Source organism: Bacillus rossius, chromosome 1, assembly GCF_032445375.1.
Source record: "Bacillus rossius redtenbacheri isolate Brsri chromosome 1, Brsri_v3, whole genome shotgun sequence".
NCBI classification, from domain to species: Eukaryota; Metazoa; Arthropoda; class Insecta; order Phasmatodea; family Bacillidae; genus Bacillus; species Bacillus rossius.
Genome location: NC_086330.1, coordinates 88,605,182 through 88,628,333, shown reverse-complemented (window position 1 = coordinate 88,628,333; position 23,152 = coordinate 88,605,182). Strand labels below are relative to the sequence as shown.

At 39.0% G+C, this 23,152-nt stretch overlaps 1 protein-coding gene across 1 annotated transcript in view; it reads right to left on the bottom strand.

Annotated features, from left to right (window-relative positions):
- LOC134539417 (uncharacterized) overlaps positions 1 to 23,152 on the bottom strand; it is a 61,820-nt gene that overhangs the window by 16,823 nt on the left and 21,845 nt on the right. The window contains exons 3-6 of the mRNA XM_063381444.1: positions 17,715 to 17,918; positions 4,637 to 8,661; positions 4,140 to 4,383; positions 741 to 918 (exon numbers count right to left, since the gene is read on the bottom strand). Of these exons, the coding sequence (XP_063237514.1) occupies positions 741 to 918; positions 4,140 to 4,383; positions 4,637 to 8,661; positions 17,715 to 17,918 (4,651 nt within the window). The remainder of the gene's footprint in view (positions 1 to 740; positions 919 to 4,139; positions 4,384 to 4,636; positions 8,662 to 17,714; positions 17,919 to 23,152) is intronic.

Here is a 23,152-nt window from a genome sequence, read left to right as displayed (position 1 = left end):
GTTCCCTTACTCACAAAACTTCAATTTAAAAAAAAAGCACCAATGCTATTTCAATGTTCTTGGTGACTATTCCCTGCAATCGCCATATTTTATAATGGAGGTGCTCAATCCAAACAATCTGTATGGATGAACAAGATATTTTAGCTAACTGTTACAGTCGTTAGTTAAAAAAGACTAAAGAATAGACAAACAATTTGGAATTTAATCAGAGCTGTGGATATTATAATAATTATATTAAAGGCAATTATTTGTTTTTAGTTACAACATCATAAGGATCAATTTAAGTCAGTAATTATGAAGAATTTATTTAAATAAGAACTTAGACATAGTAACCACCGAGTCACGCTCATTGTTTCTAACAAACAGTTAAAGACAAAGATAATTAACATTTCCAGGAATAAAGTGCAGAGATTAAAATTGGACTTGCATTTGGCAGTCCTCCGTTTGATTCCTGGTCGAATCATTTTGATTTTGGTCAACATAAATACTTCATAATTTTTTTAATAACATTTAAAATTAGTTTTTAATAATATTACCCTTTCATGCACAACAACCATATCCATAGATATTGCGAGACCGCTACAAAGAACAGTTGTAAACATCTTTTAAAAAAAAAAATCAGCATTATGATGTCACAGGGATACTCAATCACCATCAAACTCTACATATCACTGAGTAACGTAATATGCATTGCCGATGAAAACATTGCAGTTGTCAGGCTCGACCTTGGTGCCACTGACCTTGTGGAAGAAGTGGCAGTACTTGACCTTGAGCGTGTACATGACCACTTCCTTGAGGCCCTCCAGCCCCAACATGTCGGCCAGCGTGGCCAGCTCGACGATGCTGATGGTGTCGGGGATGTTGCTGGTGCCGCTGTAGATGTGGCACAGCGCAAAGTGCACGGCGTTGAACGAGAACCTGCCCCAGCCAGGTCCGGCCATTACCCTCGCGCCACTCGCCACACGGTAAGCCTACAACTCACGTAGTTTCGGTTCCCTACCACGTTCGTGCAACTTCGGATTTCTCTCAAAAATTGAAATTTAAAAAAATTGAAGGGTTAGGTTAGGTTAGTCACAACATGCTTGTTTTCATTGGAAACTTCTGATTTAGCGGCTGAAGTGGCATTGATACCAAAACGCAAAACTTCGGAAATCTTCGGCAATTCTTGCAGGGAACCGAAACTACGTGAGTTGTAGGCTTCCCCTCGCTACACGTCTCCACCTGTCTCCTTTACAAGGATCACCTCAAAACTACCTCACTGCAAAACCACACTGCACGACCACACCAGGGGACATGCTTTCTGCATTCTAAATCAACACTGGTGCATTAATCACTATTTTATTTAGAAGCCATGAAGTGTGGCATAGTGCCACATTCATATCCATTTTATGTAGATTTAAAAAAAAAAATAATTTTAAATACCTATTTGATTTCTTTAACACAGGTCTACAACCAAAATTTTGATTTGATAAAAGTGGCTAATTTTCATGTTTTTGGGTGTGCGAAACTGAAAATGATGTCCATTTTTCTCCATCACGTACAGTTTTTTTTTCAAAACCATATAACATAATAGCAGGTGTGTAGCATACCTATATGTATATAATAGATGTGAAAAGTGTGGAGTTTGTTCTCCCTTGAAAGTTTGGTAATATGTTAAACAATAAATTCAATAACAGGGTCATTCCATGTCAAATCAACACACTGTAAATATAATTTTTACCTCACCATCTCAGATTTTGATGAAATGTTGCACAGATGTTACCTCCATACAGACTAACAAAAATATACAATTTTAGAATGATATATTCATCCGTTTTGAAAATATTGCTTTGTAAATTTTCGAGAAAAAAAAACACTCAAAAATGCACCACAGGCATATTTTAAAATTACCATAACTCTTCTCCAAATTACGTTAGAAAGGTGAGACAGGTGTCATTTTGCAGCATTTTGTATGGCCTTTCATGTGATATGTAAGACAATAATGTCTAGAAAAAAAATAATTTTCAAAATAATTTTTAAAATTTTAATTTAAAATTTTAGAAAAAGTGCATTTTTAATTTTTTTAAAACATTCTATAAAATATTTTGTACAAATATTACACTGTCTACAAAGTTTCAAAGTGGAGAGTTAATGGGTTCATATAATTATATTCTGTACATTGAAAGTATCTTAAACTGAACAATTTTTAATTAAATTTTACAGGGAATTTAATTTAAAATGAGAAATACTTTATGCTGAAGTACAATATATGCAAGATTCCCCTGCACAATAATTTAAAATGAGAAATAAATTGAAGAAAGGAAATTAGCACTCACATGTATGACTGCAATTTTCAATTACAGTACTTGAAAAATTCCTCATTGGTTCTTAAAGTGTCATTTTCAGATAGCACATAAATACGTAGCTTAAGTGAAACGGAAAGTTAAATGTGGTATACATAAATGCAAAATGGATTTATCAACACAAACGTATGTCTGATGAATTTTCACATTAATTTCTACCAAAATTATTTTTACATTTGTTTGGCCTCCTGAAACTGCAGGTCGCCTTATATTAGGGCCAATACGGTAGTTAATTTGAACAGAATAAGACCGTCGAAAAACGTGCGCCGCACGCCACACGCTGTTCTATCTGTGCGCCGTTTCGAGTGACGAGTGAGAAATGCGCACAATCGTCGAAACCTGCGCCGCACGCCACACGCTGTTACTTGTGTGTATTTCGACGAATCATATGCCTGCGTTTGTTTGGACTGAGAGGCTGTTCCACCTGCAGAACATTTCCCCCATTCGTGGCTTAACTGACGAATGAGAAACACCAACGATCTTCGAAACCTGTGCCGCACGCTGCACGACCAATCACCTGCTTGCATTCTCAGGGACTAGAGGCTGTTCCATCAGTACACCAAATTTCCAATTCAAGTCACGTGACGAAAACAAAGTAAACCATATACCGCCAGCTATTACTTTCTTTGAATTATTTGCGTATATTTTTTAAAACAATAAATGTTAGTTATTGCTTTTTTTGCTAGTGTTTTGATAATACTAATTTTAATGTGCTTATTAAATTAAACACAGTTTTAATAATCCAATTTACTGATAAAAATATGTCATTAGTTATTCAGTTATTCCAGCATGCCAATGATAGTAAGTGTATTTTTGTGTGAATACAGTACATGTCATTTGAGTAAAATCAATTTTTGCGTTGGAAATTACTTTTCCCTTTTAAGAAGTTTTCCCTGTTAAGAAGTTTTAAGCATCCAGTTCCTTGAAAAACTTCTTAACAGGGTTTTACTGTGTGTGTATACATGTACACAGGCCGCTGCACGTCGCCAGTCTGGCGCAACACGTCACTAGCATGTCAGTGACGCGAACCCAAAAGTTTTGTCCCTACCAAAAATCGCTCAACGCTGCTAAAGAAGTTATCACTTCAAATTTTTTATTTTTAGTGATGGGTTGAATACCAATTTTTTCAAATCCTAATCTCGAATTTGAATCTCAAAGACTACCTACTTCGAATATACTCCTCAAATCTAACTATAGGTCTCAAAGTTCCAAAATAAAATAATATACAAGAAATTTTAAAAAATTAACTATGGTGTTAAAAAACTTAACACTATAAATGTTTTATCCATGAACTAAGTTTTACAACTCAATACATATTGTAATTTTATTTATATAATTTCATGTTATTAGTGTGGAATGATAACAGGATAGGTATGAAGAAAAAAATTCATGTGGTTAACTTTAGCAGTTATCAGTGTTTAATTTTCTAATCTACTTTATTTTCTCTATTATTATTCTACAAATCTTTTTTTCGTAAAATATCAAAATCTTTGATTACTAAGGATTTGATAGTCTTTGAGGGGTACCTAGTATATAAATTTGTTTATAACTTAATGTTGGTCTATTTGCCAGGCTATTATAGTTAAAAAAATTTTGTGAACCAAGTAACGTAACAGGGTAGTACTGAAATATGCAAATTTATCAATTGCCCTTTAGCAGCTTCCTTCTTTAAAAATTTGTTTACCAATTTATTTTCTAGATGCAATCACAAGTGCATTCCAGTCTACAGAAGTGATTTATAATAATTTTTTTTTTTGTAATTTAGCAAGAATAAAGGAGTGCAGACACAGGACTCACCCCTGCAGGGAGATGACGTTGCCCGCACTCTCCACCCAGCCGCCACTCAGCATGGCCGCGAAGTACTGGCAGCGTGAGGACAGGATGCACTTGTGGGCACGCAGGCGGCGCCCGCCCACCTCCACCGTCACGTCCGGGCTGATCTCCTCCAGGAACATGCGCAGCAGGTCCTCGCCGAGACGCGATGCTGGTCCCGAGCTGCGCCCCGCACACGACGACGCGTCTGTCTCCTCCGTGCTGCCCTCTGGACAAACACCCGCAATAAGCAAGAGCAAGAATTAGGAACCTTGCAACACACAACCAAACAGTTTGTAAATGTCTAAGCAGCATATAAATATACTGTACTAACAAAAATGTAGCCAAGCAATTACTTTTTCAAAGTTTATTTGCTCTAAAAACAGTTCAGATATTTTAACACCTCTACCAATTACATACCTATAAAGTGCTTTAAATCATACATGGCCGACACATACAGAATGACAAGGTAGGTTACTAACCCAGCCCAGATGGTCCCACACTGCTCTGCATGCTGCTGAGGTCAGAGGTCTCCGACACCTGGGTGTCACCTTCCTCGGGCTCCGGAGACTTGCCGAGGGCCGCCCCGGGAGCCACTGTCGCATTTAGGTGCGGGAACAGACGGCTCAGCGAGCGGCTGCAGGGAGCCCCGCCTCCGCCCACACCCCCACCCCCGCCCATCGACCGTGTCATCATCAGCTTGCTCTCTATCCATGACGTTTCTGGGATACTCCGAGTCATCCTATTGGAGGTGGCCACCTGGCCGGGCTTGTCCACATCACACCTCTCGGGCTCCTTATCGAGGTCTGAGAGCTTTACGAAGCTCATCTGCTCCCTTCTCTCATCCTCACAATATGTGGTAGCAGCCACTTTCGGGGCCACGGCGGGCTTTACGTGGTCCTCCGACTCCGTTATTGTGGCGGAGCTGCTGGCGTTGCCCTTGGCATCACTTAGATCCGTGCAGGAAATGCTGACATCATCGTCCGGGCCCGTCGACTGAGACACGCCGTCTTCCACCTCGGTCGACGAGTCCGACAGCTGCTTGGCGCGGAGTCTCGTCTTGGCCCCTTCGTCTGCCTCCAGGCTGCACGCCTGCTTGGGCAGGCGAGAGACTGGCTTGGTGGGGGGCCGGCCCTGGGAGTTGTCCTCGTGCAGAGAGTGACTGCTCCGCCTGATCTTGCCCCTTGCTAGCACCGACCTCCCTTCTTCTACCCCCATGTTGCGATCCACCGACAAGCTGTGCGCTCGCTTGTGCACCTTCTGCACGTCATCGTCCCGTCGCTCAATCGGCAGGTCTGCATTCCACGAGTGCCGGTTCAAGGCTGGCCTCAGCCCAGACGGCAACGTCTTCCTCCTCGACACCGGCGAGTCCGTCTCTATGAACATGAAGAAGCTCTGCTTTTTCTCTTCGACCGCTGACTTCATGCTTTCCTGGGCAGTGGACTTTGCCGGCGTCGTCATCTGCACCGAGTCAGCCCATGGTCCCACATCTGCAGACACATGCATGCTCTCTTCTTGGCTCTCTGATGGCTCACTGCATGCATCAAACGTAGCATCATTCACCCTGTTCATTTTGCTAGCCCCTGAAGTGATACCATCACCTCGGTGTTTTTCAGAATCCAAGTCTGGTTCAGTGACTTTCTTTGTTAAGGAAGATGTTCTGTCTTTTGGAATGCAGGACTTCTCTTTCGGTTTTGTTTCAGAGCCAAAGTCTATAAACATGGAAAACATAGTATTCTTGCCAGAAACTGTTCCATTTGACTTCTCATTAGAGACATCAGTAGACAAATTTTTCGAAGGGACATCTGTCTGTGACTTTGATTTTTGTACGCTTCTATCACTAACAACATTTTTCTTGCGAGGTATGGGAGACCTGCCACTTTCCCCCACTTCCACAAACAATTCTGTGGATTTCTTGCACTGGTCTTTCTGAACCATAGAGATCTTGTTTTCCTGTGCAGATTCTTCAGGTGTTGCATCTTTAAGATTGACGAAGAAGCCCAATGAAGTATTGTGACCCTCACTGCCAGCTGTGTTACCATTAGAGTCGCGGCCAGCCTCGCTCCTACGTCGCCTCTTTAGGTCGAAGCTCTGCCGCGTGGTGTTGGGGCTGCAGTCGCTCATGTCCACTACCCATGCCGACCCCACCGACGCACTCATACTTTCCTTCTCTTTCACTTCTGGTTTTGGCACACATACTGCACCTCCGGACACGATGGGGGCCGACTCATTTTTCCGGCGAGAGAAGATGGGACTCTCCATCTTCAGCTGTGGTTGAGTGACAAAGTCACTAGCTGAAGCCCCTCCTGACACTATCGGAGTGGACTCTGTTCTCTTTGGCTTCTTGGGACTTTCACATAGCTGCCTGTCATCCAGCAACACGTCACTGCACGTCAGTGCACCAGACACCACCGGCTTGCACGCACGGCTATAGCCTCCTGGTCTCAAAGGCACACCATCCCCACAGTTCGGTACGTGTCTCGTGGGGGCTGCAAAGAAGCTGTCGACAGGGCCATCGTTGTTGAGGGAATCAGGGGTATTCGCCTCAGGCCCCACCATGTGTGGGAGGACATGGGGACTCTTAACAGGCGTGGGGGCGGACGGCAGACACGGAAGGGAGTTTAGCTGGGATGAACCCTCATCGCTCCCAGAGAACTGCGGAGAGCAGCTCTGAAACAGAAGGTTTCCCTGGCGGCGCTCGTACTCCTGCCGCAAGAGCGCAAGGTGGTCGTCGTCCGGATCCAGCTCAAAGGTATTCCTTCGAATGAGACTGGCACGACGCGGACCTTCTCCCTCTACGCCAAGCACTTCTGTGGTGGCCGTGACATCACTGTCCTCACCCCCTCTACTACTTTCTCGGTCGAGAGGAGCTTCTTTTTCCCCATCACCATCTCTACTTACTCCCTCTACGCCTCCCAGATTACACTCACTTAACTTAGCTTCATCGTGGTCACTAACTTCTTCCGAAACACACTTTCTAAAGAAAGTGCCTCTACTTTCTATATGAAGTAAAGGTTCATTCATCACATTCGGAAACTTGGGCTCTGACTCTGAGCACACAGCATTATCTGAGGATTTGTCAAAACATTGATTCAAGTTTGCCAAACCCAAAGAGCACACATCTTCTGTGGAATTGCTCTCTTGTTTTATTTTGCACAAAAGTATTTTCCTAGTTTCTGCATACGGCTCCAAATGCTCTGCAACTGTGATTTCTTTCTGGAACTCTGCAGTGTGGTCCTGTCCAGAGAACTGCCTCGATATGCTAGCTTGCTGAGTACTTTTTGAAGGTGTGCTCACTATTTTACAGCTGTCGATGCCAAGGAGTTCACACCCCGACACATTCACCAGGCTTTTCATGCCATCTAGTGCTGACCTGGAAGACAGGAAAGGAATGAAATCCTCTGAAAACTCATCTGTAGAAGTCACAACAGGTGGCACATCATCTTCTACAAAGTTACTCTTGACGGTTGCAAAGCCAGACAAGCCTTTGTCGACAATGTCACATTGGGAACGCTCCAACGGTGAATCATCCAGCACTGGCATTAAATCCTTGGTTTCAGCAGGTCGGCCAGTACCAACGTACGGCAGAGACACATCATTGTCATCGATCAGATCCGCGGCGTTGATGAAGAAGTTGTGGCCGTCTGTGTTGCGCCAGTCCGTGTTGGCCTCAGGGTAGGAGAGAGACACGGCGAGGCCGGTTGTGGGAGCAAAAGTCAGTGCGTTGCTGGAGCCAGAGCTGTCGGAGGTGGAGGGGTCGACAGGCTCCTGGGACTCCGGACCCACATGCTGGCGCCAGCAGTAGTGCTCCACCTGGTCTGCCGGCACGCTTAAAGATAGCAGTCCGTCCTCCAGCTCGCACCACTCATCCTCCACTCTGCGTACGGATGCCTGCGAGAACCTCCTCTCAGCTTCTAGAAATGCTACTGTGTCCTGACACGTGCTAGTCATATACACGTCCCATGTCGCAGCCTCCGACGACACGGACGACGAAGATTCTGGCCGGTTCACCTCGTCGTGGGGCATGTCTTCGCCTGCCGCAGTGAGGTCGACACCGGACGTCTCAGAGACAGTGTGGTCACGCGGGCTGCCCATGTCGCCCCCAGGCAGGAAACCAGTCGAACAAGTGTCGAGCCCCGAGTCCGGGCCGCCCGCACTACCGTCCATCTCGGGGCTCAGAGGAAACGAAGAGCAACAGTCTGTTACACTGCAGAGGGCTGCTTCGGGAACATGGCCGTGAGCAGTGAGACCAAGCCTGGGCTTTGCAACGTCCAGGAGAGAGTCCTGCTCTGCGAGCTCACACTCCAAGAGAGGAGAGGCAGGGCCGGAGACTAACGCCGCATCCTCTTGGACGGGCACAATTGAGTAGTAGGAGCGCAGATCGGACCAGGCCTCCAACGGGGTGCTGTAGGGGCCGGGGTTGGAGTCTGCAGTCCAGCCGAGGCGCTCCAAGAGCGCGATCACCCGCGACTCTTCTTCCACTACACTGCACTTGGTGTACAAGCTCCTGCAACATGCCGATCCCAACATACTCCCTCTGCTGCCAAGCATGCCACCGTCAGAAAGAGGAAACATGGTGTTTGTCAGATAACTCGCCTACCATGGTGATCCATGTTTCATTCCTGATGGGGTTAGTCCAGATTTTTCACAAGTGGAACACATGATGGACATTATAGTGAGCTGGTGGGTTTTTTCAGGGTACTGCCAACTATAACGTCAATGCTCCATTCTCATCTCATCACCACTCATCTTTAACAACCATGTCCAGAAGATGTCGAACCAGAAAGCACAAAAACCAGTGTAAACAGTCAAAAAACACAATTTTCTTATTTTATTTTATTTTTAATTAGAAATTAATAAATGTGAGCCACAGAAAATTATAACATACATTGTAGACATGTCCAGGTTTTCCAATATCGTAAGGGAAAAAATCCAGCAAGAGCATATTTTAGAAAATAAATTAATTTTATTTTGTGTTTTCCTCAACTAAGACTCAATAGTATTCATTATACCCAAATGGAAAAAAATGCAATCCAGTATTTCTGCCATGGTAATGAAACATGAACATGGATTCAACGAATAACACACCAGTGCTTGTTCAAAAGTTCTTTTTTTTTTGACAATTCAATACTACACTGCAGTAATGAACAGTGTACAAAACAAACATTTCTTAAGCATTAATTATTTTCAGTAACAGTGAATTACTGAAATAATCTCAGACACATGTGCAGCTGCACTATTTGAATATCTGAAAGCTGCCAAGAAGCCGTTATGACATGGAAGCTCATTTACATTTCTAAATGAAGTCAGTTAATTCTAATGTCCATCAGTTTCAATATTAGTTTTTTGCTTGTTATTTATTCACTAAATGGCTGACTTAATAAACTTACATTTGTTTTCAGTTCCCTTGGCATCAGGAATGACCTCTCGTAACCGATATCACATATGTCGAATGTTAAGAATCACTAAGGATTAATGGTGAACAAGTCTTAGATTAATGTATTTTCTGTTATTGAATAAATATTTTAGTTTGAAAAGTGTAATCCCTTTATTTATATTTGTTATGAGAAATGCCTTTTCATGGCTTTTCTGAAAAACAACACAATAGCACAAAAAGGATCTTGCCACCTTTTTAGTACTTCTAATAATATCAGGCAAGTGGAAATATGATGTCCCGTGATTAGTACACAATTATTTGAGAGTTATTAATTTTATGTCCACTTCCCTTCCCAATCCCCCAACTCACCATGTCAGGCGATGAGCTGTGATTGACATGGCCTACTTCACCCTGCTATGCATGTCCAGAAGCAATCTGTGAGTGTGACATGGTATACTTCACCATTCTATGTCACACTTACTGTGTCAAGCTGTGAGCATGACATAGCCTACTTCACTCCACTATCTAACAACATGTCAAGCGGCAAGCTGTGAGTGTGATGTGGCCTGCTTCACCCTGCTGTCCACTTACCATGTCAAGAAGCAATCTGTGAGTGATATGGTCTACTTCACCCTACTATGTCACACTTGCTGTGAGCTGTGAGTGTGACATAGCCTACTTCACTCTGCTATGTAACACCATGTCAAGCGACAAGCTGTGAGTGTGATGTGGCCTGCTTCACCCTGCTATGTAAGTCTGTTCAACTTGCACAATCAATCATCAAAATAACAACTATCCCTGACCCTTATGAAAATTTTTAAGAAGTTGTTTTTCCCCCCTAATTAGTTTCAAATGCCGTCAAATTTTGAATTTTTCCAAAAGACTTTATAAAACCTAATGTGGTAAGTAAATATAAAAATTTTAAAAAAATTGTAATTTATAGTAGACACTTAAAATATTTTTTCTTTTGCAACTAGACATAGTTTTGTAGATACAGAAATGAAAGAAAATATTTCAGGATCAATATGATGTATCGGTTTTTTTCCCTATAAGTCACTCTGGCAAAGGTCAGTGTTTCAAAGATGATGCCGCTGTGACAGCCTTCTCATGACCATTCACGTCACAACCAGCAGTTTTCTGACATCAATGCTGCAAAATTTAGGACTCATTAGTTGCAAGAATAAAGTAGTGACATTATGCAACAATATGGATGTTATAGCTGCAGAAGTATGTTTTCAAGTAAGAATATTTTACACAATTTAGCTTCTAATATTGAATACTAGCACAAAGAAATTTGAAATAATCTCCCATTACATACGTGCCACGGTGATGTCCCTCACGTTTATCTATAATATGTTTTTCCAAGATATTTTAACTTTGTAAATTTTCATTTGCCATGGGAGTTCAGTCAACGAACGAGGGGACTTGCTGCCATGCTACAGTGGTGTTCTTAAGTTATTAGCTCGCTAATTGTGAGCGAAGTTGTCAAGGAAAAGCTACTGGGACTTTGTTTTTTGCGTGGCTCAGTAGTCACTGCGCTGCTTCCGGCTTGGTGAGCACGACGAGGGAGTGAGTTTGACTGCATCTAGAGTAGACTTGTACTCATAAAAATACGAGGAAAAGTAGCTACACTGTATTTGTGGTTTCGTCATGCAAGCAATGTCCTGTCGTTTTTTTATATTCTTTGATTTTTAAAGGAAGTAAATATAAAATATGTCACAAAGCCAGTGCTGCATTTTGGGGCATTAACAATACTATCATTGTTAAGTTTTGGCAGTATTCACAATTAAGGCAAGGAGCCTGCAGTCATAGGTCATTAGGATATAGCATTGTTTTATTTTATAGATGTACGAATGTTCGTACAACTACAGAATATTAGTATAAATAGTTCGGGAAGTTGTTAAATATTTTGGTGTGTGGTGGGAAAGTACCAGTAACAAAATTGTTTTCTTGGGGAATTTTGAAGAAAAAAAAACCAGTAAAATTCATACCAGAGATAACTATTTATTTTGAACCAACTAATGCCCAGCATATGTTGCATTGTCTCAATTGTTTTTAAAATTTGTTTGAAGAAGATACACATATACAAAGAATATCTCTCTCTCTCTCTAATTCTCTACACACAAATACACACGCACACACGCACACACACACACACACACACACACATACATATATATATATATATATATATATATATATGTGTATATATATATATATATATATATATATATATATATATATATATATATATATATATATATATATATATATATATATATATATATATATATATATATATATATATATATATATATATATATATATATATATATAGAGAGAGAGAGCTCTCTATTTAAATTTCTATATCTCTCTCTATCCATGTATCTGTTCTGGAAGAAGATTTTAGTAGAATTAATAATATTGTTTTTTGGCCCAGTGGCTGTTTAATCAGTCCTTTCTTTGGAAAACTGCATCAAGACCAAATTGTTAGTACTAATTCATCTCCTGAAGCTCTCGGCAATTCTACCCAATTACCTCCAAGTTCCTGCAGTACATCGTCACCTTTTACGCCAGCAACTTCTATGCCAGGGCCTGGAGGAGTGCTTCCTACTCACTTTCCAGTGAATGCCCAATCTTAATGAATGGGAAATTGCATATCAGAATGTTAGAGGACTTAGAACAAAATCAGTTGAATTCTTTGATAATCTTATTAATACTCAGTATGACATAATCTGTCTAACAGAAACTTGGTTCAACGAAAGATGTATCAATGCTCATTATTTCACCGATAATTATTCTATTTTTAGAACTGATAGGGATCCGCTACTCTCATCAATGGAACGTGGTGGCGGAGTGTTGATCGCAGTGAATAAACATAAATTCCCTTCTGTTCAGCTAATTCAATTATATGACTATCGTGGAGTAGAAGCCGTATGGATTAATATTAAAATTGCTTTTAATAAGTACTTAACATTGGGTAATATTTATCTTCCTCCAACTACATCACCTAATCTATTCACATTGTATTTTGAAGCTCTTGAACAAAAACTCGTTAATTCTCATGATAATGTGATTATCTTAGGTGACTTCAATGTACCTGGAATAGATTGGAAAGGTAATCACTATTTCAATATTGCCCGTGCACATGTCAGATCCAAGGCTCAGTGCCTACTTGATTTCATATCTAATTTGGATTTAATTCAGCACAACCTAATACAATCTTCCAATAATCTTCTAGATCTTTGTCTTTCTAATCTATCCCATTGTGTGGTTGAAAAAGCTGTTGAATCTCTGGTCAAAGAGGATATCTATCATCCTACCCTACTTATTAAACTACATATTGAGGCGACCTCACACAATTTTACTCCAGATTCTATTTTCAGAAACTACAAAGCTGGTGATTACTTAAGCCTATATAACTCTCTAAAAACCCACAATTGGGATGAATATTATAACACCACTGATGTAGATGCTCTTGTAGATCAACTTACATCTTGTATCTGTGATAAAATCAATACTCACATTCCATTATCCACACGTAAGGCCTCTAAACATCCTTATTGGTTCTCTGGTGATTTAATTCATGCCTTAAAATCTAAAAAACACTTTCATAAACTCTATAAAAGAAACAATAATACTCAGTATTACCTTCTTTTCTCTAAATATAGAGCACTAGTTAAAAATCTTATTAAGCGTGATAAAACTAATTGGAATCGTAGTATCAATAATAAGGTTAAGAATAACCCTAAAAAATTCTGGAGATATGTCAATGTTATGAAAAATGGTTATAGTGAATCTCATTCTCTTAATGTCAATGGTGATATCTGTAATGATCCAGGTATTCTTTCTAATGTCTTTGCTAAGTACTTTGCTAGTGTATATGTACCATCCACCAACCACCCTCGTATCATTGATCCCGATATTATTCACGATTCAATTCCTGTATCATTCTTATCAGAAAGCCAGGTCTTATGGGGAATTAAATCATTAAAACCAACTATGTCTACTGGTCCTGACGGTATACCAAATTTCATTATTAAAGGCTGCTCTTTTATTCTAATGCCTCTATTGTTGCATCTATTTAATACAAGTCTAAAATCACAAGTATTTCCCACTAAATGGAAAATAGCTAAGGTTATTCCCATACATAAAAAGGGTAGTAAACTCAGTGTATTTAATTATAGGCCTATATCATTATTAAATGGCTTTACTAAAATCTTTGAAAAAATAATATTTAAACATATTAACTTCCCAATAAACAACAGATTAGCTCCTAATCAGCATGGCTTTAGAAATAGTATGACAACTTCTACTAATCTTCTCTCATTTATTAATCCTATATACAATAAAGTTACAACAAGGGGGCAGGTTGATGCATGTTATTTTGATCTGGCTAAAGCCTTTGATACTGTCAATCACTCCATTTTACTAGCTAAGCTTTCTAACTTCGGTCTCTGTAATAATTATATAACCTGGTTTACTAGTTACCTTAAAGATAGATGTTTCTTTGTTTCACTTAATAAAAAAACTTCTACTTTATATCATGCTACTTCTGGTGTGCCTCAAGGGGGTACTTTATCTCCCTTACTATTCAATATTTATATCAATGATATTTTTAAAGTTCTTCATCATACTACTGGTTTTCTGTTTGCTGACGATCTTAAAATATCCAGAGAAATTTCCTCCTTAAATGACTGTCTGCTTCTTCAATCTGATATTACTGAAATTGATAATTGGTGTAAAATGAATTTAGTTTCACTTAACAAAGATAAAACAAAAATTATTTCTTTCACAAGGAAAATTCATCCAGTTAAATATGATTATTTTCTTGACAACTCAAAAATTTCCAAATCTCTTAGTATAAAAGATCTTGGTGTTATTCTTGACTCCAAACTATTCTTTCATCAACATGTTAATTCTTTAGTATCCTTTTCCCGTAGAACCTTATATTTAATAAATTATATAACTTACTATGCATCTAATATTGAATCCATTCTTACTCTTTATTTGTCCTTAGTCAGAAGTAAACTCGAATATTGCTCAGTTATCTGGAACAGTATTAACACCACCGATAGTGACAAAATTGAATCCATACAAAATAAATTTTTCAAAATAATTAGTTCTAGACACCATCAATTACCCAAATTAGAATCTCTTTCAAATCGTCGCATCCATCTGGATGCCCTGTTTGTGTTTAAGTGCTATAGTTCAAAAATTAATTGCTTATACTTACTTGATAACTCTGGTATTCGAGTCCCGCAGTTCAAAAGCCGCCTTCGATCCCTATTATGTTCCTTACACAATAATAATGATTTAATTTACAGACTTATCTCAAATTTCAATAAATATGAAAATTTTATTAAAAACTTTAAATTTTAATTTTTATGGTTACCCTAATATTTTGAGTAATTTTATAATCCTGTTTATTCTTCCCATTCTAGATCATTTAGTTAAGATTATCTCTGTTGCTGTTTTGTTTTGTTTTGTTTTGTTTGTTATTGTGTCGTCTTTTATTATCCTGTGTATGTTGTATTTATTCGCTTGTATGTGTCGTCTTTTATTATCCTGTTTATGTTGTATTTATTCGTTTGTATGTGTCGTGTTTTTATTACTTGTTCTGTGCACACCTCCAAAGCTTCGGCTGTTGGTGTGCATGTCACAAATTTAATAAATAAATAATAAATAAATAAATAAATAAATATATAAATAATTCTATCTCTCTTTACAGCTCTCTCTCTCTCTCTCTCTCTCTCTCTCTCTCTCTCTCTCTCTCTCTCTATTAACACACACACACCTCTGTATCACACTTACTCTCTCCTCTATATACTTACCTATATTTATGTTGTCATTCTGTAGCAATGAAATATTAAAAATCTATATTTTTACCTATATATTATTTTACCTGTCACAGATGTGACATAGGTATATAAAAACACACATGTATTTGAATGCAATGTTGTGTCAAAATTTTAAGCAATCAGTGAAGAACTTGCACAGTAGTCAACATTTTCGTGAAATACACACATGTAATGGAACTTAATAATGGACTTTATTGAAAGGTAGTCTGGGCATGCGAGTGTGTGTGTATTCGCAGTCAGCTCTGAGTTTGTCGACCCTCTGGCAGCTGTCAGCACGAGACATGTGTTGTGCAATTCAGCAGTTCTCCTATTTGTAGAGAAGTAGCGCTGACTGGCAGCGTGCACTGGCCCGGATTGTTGGTGACAAGAGGTCTCTTGAGTTGTGCAGAGGCAACGGATGAAACAGATGAGAGCGGAGTTATGTTAGTAGCGAAAGCGAGAGTGGAGAAATGAAGGTTGTACAGAGACTTGCTTAAGACATACTTTAATGGTAGTATGTCAGATATAATGATTACAGTGGGTTGCATACCTAATTTATGAGGCTGTACTGCACTTGGGTCGCATATGCTGGGAGTCTCCGGTTCGAAGCTAGAGAGTAGGAGCATCTAGCGACCGAAGATGTTAAGTGCACATCCATGTCACAGGCAATAAATAGAGTGTTTTTGGAAGCCAAGCAGGCATGGACGTAGTATCTGAGTACCTCTTACGACTCCTAAGACAGGCAATACTTAACTGGTAAGTGCGAGGATCTGGAGATCCAGATTCCCGCCCAATACGATCCTGAACTCCCCCCTACCTATTCCCTATCTAATCCTCCCTCCTTCACCATTCCCTTACTTCCAGAATTTACTCTGGTGGCGTCAGAACCTTGGACCATTACACATGAATATTGTGTGTGCTGTGTGTCATACCACAAGGAGAGAAGACCAAACTACAAAGATATGTTTTTTTTTTCAGTCACGTATCCTTCAATTAGCTAAATAAAATGTAAAAAAGCTCTAAACCAACTTAGGGCTGCTACTGCACATGCTAACAAGAAATCCCAGCTTTTGCAGTAGAGTTTTCATACACACTTTCACGATTTATTTCATATCTAAATATAAGACTTGTATTTTGACATACTATTAATCAACTAAACTAAGCATTTTTTGTCTTGCAACATGTTAATTTTATTTTTAAAAAAGCAATACAAATTCACTTTCATGTTTGTCACGTTTGTGATTTTGTATGTACAGACTATGAACAAATAAATACAAACATTCAATAGCAATGAGTGTCCACTCAGTAACTCTACCAACAGGTCTCCATGCTAAGAGCTCAAGTATGCATGTGTTGCTTGGTGAAAACTGAGGGAGTTTATATTTTTAGACTATGTTGCAATCCCATATAATACATATTTTGGCACTGAGATAAAAACAAACATGAAAAATATATTTGCAATATATTACGTATATAAATTTATAGACATTATCATGCAGTCACTAGCTAATAATTCTTAGATTGAATTTTTAATTGAGGGAAGAAATTTGTGAAGTTTAAACCATGATGACAATCATTTAATAAACTATGTCTTAACTATGAACATGGAACACCCAAACCTTTGGAAAAAGTAGCTTGTCTTTGACTTTAAAACAAACCTCTGTCAAAATACTAAACATACCTCCTTGACACAGTAGGAAAAACTCAAATTTTTAAACAATTTTTTTATATCAAGGCCTTGTTTTAGATCTCTGTGATGCACCCTTTTTCTAATTAAAACTATGTAATTATATAATCTCATTGTGATTTTAATGAAATATCTGAATGAATTAGGGTCCAACGTCACATCAGAGTCGTCAGAAGCAGAAGCAGTGCTGAGATGAGAATCATGGGCCACTGCTCACTGCGAGACTCGCTGCATCGACTCATTGCACATTGCACAATGTACGCTACACTTGGGAACAGCACCCAAGATGACCTCGGTGAGAGGTGCGAGTTCCAACCACTCCACCAGCGTGGACAGTGTTCAGGCCTTTACTTTATCAGTCCCATATACTGGCTACTAGGACATCATGGTGTAATTGAGAGTTAGATGAAACAAGCTGGAATGAAGCTAGACAGCTTTCTGGAGAGCACAGTCCCTCCGACGGGCTGGGAAGTACTACCAGCACAATGTTTCATCCGACTTGAGGCAACAAAAAGATATGGCCCACGCAAATTTTAAAACTTTACGGAATTTCACAAGTTAAGAATGGATTGTGATTACGACAATACTCAATGTTTCAAAAGTGCAATTCTTATAGCCGTGCTACGTACAAGCTGTTGCGCTGAAACGACACACACCTCAAGAAGCTTCTAATGAGTGTCTCGGGCGCGTGGACCAGCCTCACGGAGCGAGCGCCGTCGCGCAGCCGGCGCGGTTCGGCCAAAGAGCACAGCTTGGAGAAGAACTTGCTGGCACGGGCTCGCAGCACACAGCAGTGTGCCTGGACGGAGCTCGAGTCGAACACCAGCTCCAGGTCGCAGTACAGCGCGCTGGCGAACACCCTGCCACAGCCCAACAACTCCCCGTGCAGATCATGCCATTCTCAACTTCACCACTTGTCTTTATTAACATGTACAACACTTCTCAAACCTACGCTCTTTAAATGATTCATGCAATGGGGAACCATGATTTAATACAATTTTCCGGACATAAGCCATTGCAGTTTTTCATTGAAAAAAATTAAAGAACGCAAATTAAGAAATAAAAATTATAACATAAACCCACAGAGAACAAGCCTAAATCAGCTTTGTCAAACAAAATAAACCCAACGATGTACCTAAACAGGTATTATGGACAACACGATGACCATAGCACAAATGAACACATTCAAACTTAAATATAAGACAGCACAAGAATTCCATGGAAGGAAAACATGAAAAAAAATAATAATAGCACAGACGAACACAGTGGGCTAACAACGATCAGACACTTCCAACAATAACGGTAAATGCCGGCAGACAACAAAACCTGGACAACGCAGCAAATATACGAACAGAATGATGGAGATAAAATGATATTATTGACAACACAATAAAAACACCGATGAACACATTAGGTTTCCTATGACAAAACAGTTACGAAATTTCGGGAACTGTTTGACATAGCTGATTTAGGCTTCTTCTCTGTGGGTTTATGTTTTCAGTTTTATTTTCTAATTTGCATTCTTGAATTTTTTTCATGACACACAGTGCAATACGGCAATGACGTATGTCAAAGAAATTGTATTAAAACTTTTCAAACAATTAGCAAGTGTTCACTGCAATTTTAATAATAATTATATTAACGATGATGTCTAAGCTGATTTTTCACCATAGATTTTTTTTTTAATATTTCCCAAAATGATTCTTACTAGCCTGATTGTTTCTCAAATATACAAGAGTCACCTCTGCAGTTCATACTATGATACCGAGTAATAACTTGCACGATGCAGGCAAACAGGAATATGGCTGGCCATCAATTGCTGTGGTCGGCCCGACTTTCTCAGGGTGCTCCTAGTCTGCCTTCGGTTGAGCCATCACCTGCCTTTCGGAAACATGGTTCCATTTGATCATGGAACATGGCCAAGACCCAACGGTGCCAATTTCCAAGTTTGATCATAAAAGTGCAATACTATTCTCAGCCAGTTGCAGCACTAGATAACTTATATCAGAGCCTGGTTACAAAATTTCCTGCGATACATTTTCCCCACACACAGCACACATGGACATGTGAAGTACAGTTACTAACTCATGAAACCACAGCCACAGTGAAGAACGGTTAATGCTGAATGAACAGTTATAAAAGCAATTCCAAATCACAAAGGAACACACGAACAGAAACACAAACAGGTATGTTCTGAACAGCACGTCACACGGCTGGGGTACCACTTGGCACAACAGAACAAAAATTAGGCTGTGACAGCAGCTATTGGCAATAACTCTCAAATCCAACAGCTCATCTTGCTGAGTTTGTTAAAGAAAAATAAAGCCACAGAAAATGATCATTGAAGAAAGGGTTTTGCTAAAATTTAAAATTAATTTTTGCATTTATAACAATACTTTTTGGCTAAACTATTGTGTGGTATGATTGAAGTTGCAGTTTATTACTAATCTTGCAACATTTGATAACTAGGGAAAAGATTATACGGTGAATTGTGACGAAACAGTAAAAACACTGCAAAGCAAGTTAATACATACACCATTTAACACTGAAAGTTGTTAATTAATTTTCTGTGCGTAGTCGGAAACTCTCTGGAGAAGGTGCACGATCGACAAGACATGTTTCCATTAATTTTCATCGTTTTACATTCCCACGACCGAGATTTATTCTAGCCAAGAACACCAAAATCACTTCTGGAACTTTTTACAGCCTTTTTCTGATGCTATGAAATTGTTTTCTAGGGAGAATATTTTTCCTATTAAATCTAATTTTATTCCTTATTATTTTTATCCTGTATTTAATTTATTTTTGTCTTTATTAATTTGGGTAGTTATTCCTTACTCTAGTTCCAGAAGTAACACGTTTTTACATAAATAAAGCCACATGTTTCAAACACACAAATATTTTCAGATTTATTGTTATTTTGCTGAGTACGTAGTTCTGTTATAGACATTCTTAGTACTAATGATTTTACTGTATAAGTACATCAGGTATCAATAAAACTGAGACTATTTGTGTGAAATAAGTAGGTATTAAGACAATACATAAAAATAAAAACAATAACACCGAAATCACCTGTTTTAAAAACAAAATTGTCCTTAAAATAAAACCATAAAATCTTGTCTCTATTAATCGCAGCTGTGCAAGGGGAGGAGAACAGAGCAAGAGAGAGAGAGAGAGAGAGAGAGAGTCCCTGCAGAACACAGAGAGAAAAAGATTGCGAGTGTGTGTGATCACCCTGCACGTGTTAGTAACACTGGCCCAAGTGCAAAAGGGCAGAAGGTGAAGATGCAAGTGTCATGACTCACGAGGACGACCAGCCGGCAAGGACACTGGAAAGTATGGAATCAAGACAAACACGGAATGTGAGCATGATGTAAATGGCGGACAAGAATGAAAAATGTAGGACGGTAAACATCCCATGAAACAAGCAAGCAAAAAGGAGAAAAATGTTAATTATTTAGGAGGAGAATCAGATATAGGAAACAGAATACTGGCAAATGGACAGAACAACAGTCTGGGAAGGACATGGTATGGTGATGAAGTATAGGAAAAACAGCCCAAACATTATGTAATGTGCCTTACCAAACAGCACTAAACACAAAAAAAGACCATTGTTCTGTCCACATAAGGTACTGCGGCACAACTGAATTAAGAGAAAACAAATCACTTTGAGCATGTGATGGAAATAAAAATTAAAAAAGAAAAAGAAAAAAGAAAAAAAAATGTAAAGTGAGCTACTGAAAGGACCACACACGAAACGTCAGGACCCGATGAAGCAGGAAGTAAAGGCTAATTACTGACTGGAGGGAAGCTCATTGGAAGCTGGGCGTAGATCCCGGGGGGAGGGAGGGAATGGGGGCTCAAGCCCTCCTGGATTAAGAAGCCCCTCACTGAGGGAGCCCGCTTACGTTTGCAAAATAGTAACTGTGAAACAGGGAGGATAAATGTAAATGTCAAAAATATGTTTTATAGGAAACTTTCTGTATGTTATAAAATTTTTGGCTTATAGCATGTATATAGGCAAGAATATGGGCAATGTACAACAGACAAGCATTCTATCCAGAGATGACTTGTGTTGGTTAACCCCACTGGCCACGCAGGGGCTCCCCTTTGAGAATCCTACAGATTTGCATCCCTGGTACGAAGAATTGAAGAACAGGATCTGGGAGCATGACAGACATGAACAAGAAGACCGGTGAGGCATTGACTACAAAGAGTTAGCATGACTGGTCTGATCAATTCAAACACAACAGGATAAAACTGGTAAGCCAGATGCGAAATTGAATTAATGACAGAAAAATACCAGACAAAGGTACACCATTACTGAAAAATCACAGGAAGTTTTTAATAATATGAGGGCCAACAGATAAACTGGAAGTGTTAGATTATGTAACAGCTTGGCAACCTGCACCACACAAAGTTAATAAATTGACAAAGATTTACTTGGTTTATTCCACGACCCAGCAGGTTTGAGAAGATAAACAGAAATGGACTCATGCAGAAGGGCGGCACTTCAGACACCTGTGAGCCGACACAGGAAGTGAACGACCAACAGCAGGCGACGAGACGAACACTTACCACACAGTGCTAGAAACAACCAGTGTGCATCCAACATCTCAACATATGCAGAACACACATTGGCTTTATCTTTCCTTTCAAAAGAAAATAACCTGAAAACAAATCAAGAAATGTGCACAAAAATAATCACATAACATACAATTCTACAAACATGGCATGGCATTTTTGATATGAGGCAGGAGAACACTTCTGAAAGTTTCACAGACGTTGTTACCTCAGCCAGAGTTTAATCCAGCTACCTGTTTACACAGATATGAGATGCACTGCTGTTCACAATCAACACATCTCTACCAAAATTAACGATTCATTACTTTTATTCCAATTCTCAACTTCATTACAAATAAAATCAATTAATTCCCCTTCCACCCTCCAATCACCTTTCACTTATTTTGAAATTAAACTTTTGATAAAGGTGTTGTCGATTGGAGGACAACGCTGCATACGCGCTGCACACCTGACCTGCGGACCAAGCCACGCGCTACCTCGAAGTTTGTGCGAGCCGCCGACAACACTTCAGGGAGGTTGCAGTTGGCACGTTGTTCGAGTTACGGCCTTGTCACACTGTCAGATGTTCGTTCATCTTTTCTATCCTGTCACACTATTAATGTTTATTATTGGATGAGCAAACTCTAAACTTTTCAATTTCGATTTAAAGTTAAAATTAAAATAATGCATCACAGTACAGGAAAAAATTTTGATGTCATAGTTTTATGCATTTCTTAATATTTTAAAACTACATATTATTATAATTTTAAATAATGCAATTATTTTGTATTTAAATGAATGTTCTGCAATATTTTAAATAAATGCATACATCATTAGCATTTGCCAAATAAATTATGTTTGCAGACAACATTAACATTATTCATAACCTCTCATATTCCCATGTATCCATCATTTAAAAGATTCGAAAAGACAGAAACTTACCATTTTCCATTTTCACAGGCCATGATGACTGACTTATTCTATCAAACATTCAACAAAATTTAAAACATGTCCTATATAAAAAAAAATTTTATACTGAAACTCAGTCATCCACCTTGTTAAACATGCCTGTGCTGGTGATTTTTTTTTTTTTTTTTTTTTCAGTTTCCTCGTAACCCTTTAACATTGTTTGACAACCTTTATTAGGTGTTTTGCAGCATAATGAAGTTTGACAGGGTTTAATTCCCCCCCCCCCCTCAAAAAAAAACTCTCAGTTCAGTCTATAAGCAAAGTTCCCATTTCTTTCAAAACATTCTAGAAACTTGTATTAAATGTTCTCGATTATACCAAAATCATTTATCAGACATTTTTGCATATTCCATGGTTTTGAGAGTTTTATATTAAATGCATTTTGTATTTTCAAAGTATTTCTAGAATATTCTCAAAAAAATAACATTGTCTATGAATTTGACCCGGTTGTGTAGCTAGTGATAACTCCCATAAGTAAATAACAAAACCAAAAATGTATTTGCCCCTTGTGCTAAGGGTACCTGTTATGAGAAAATGTTTCAGATAAAACATTTTAGTAATA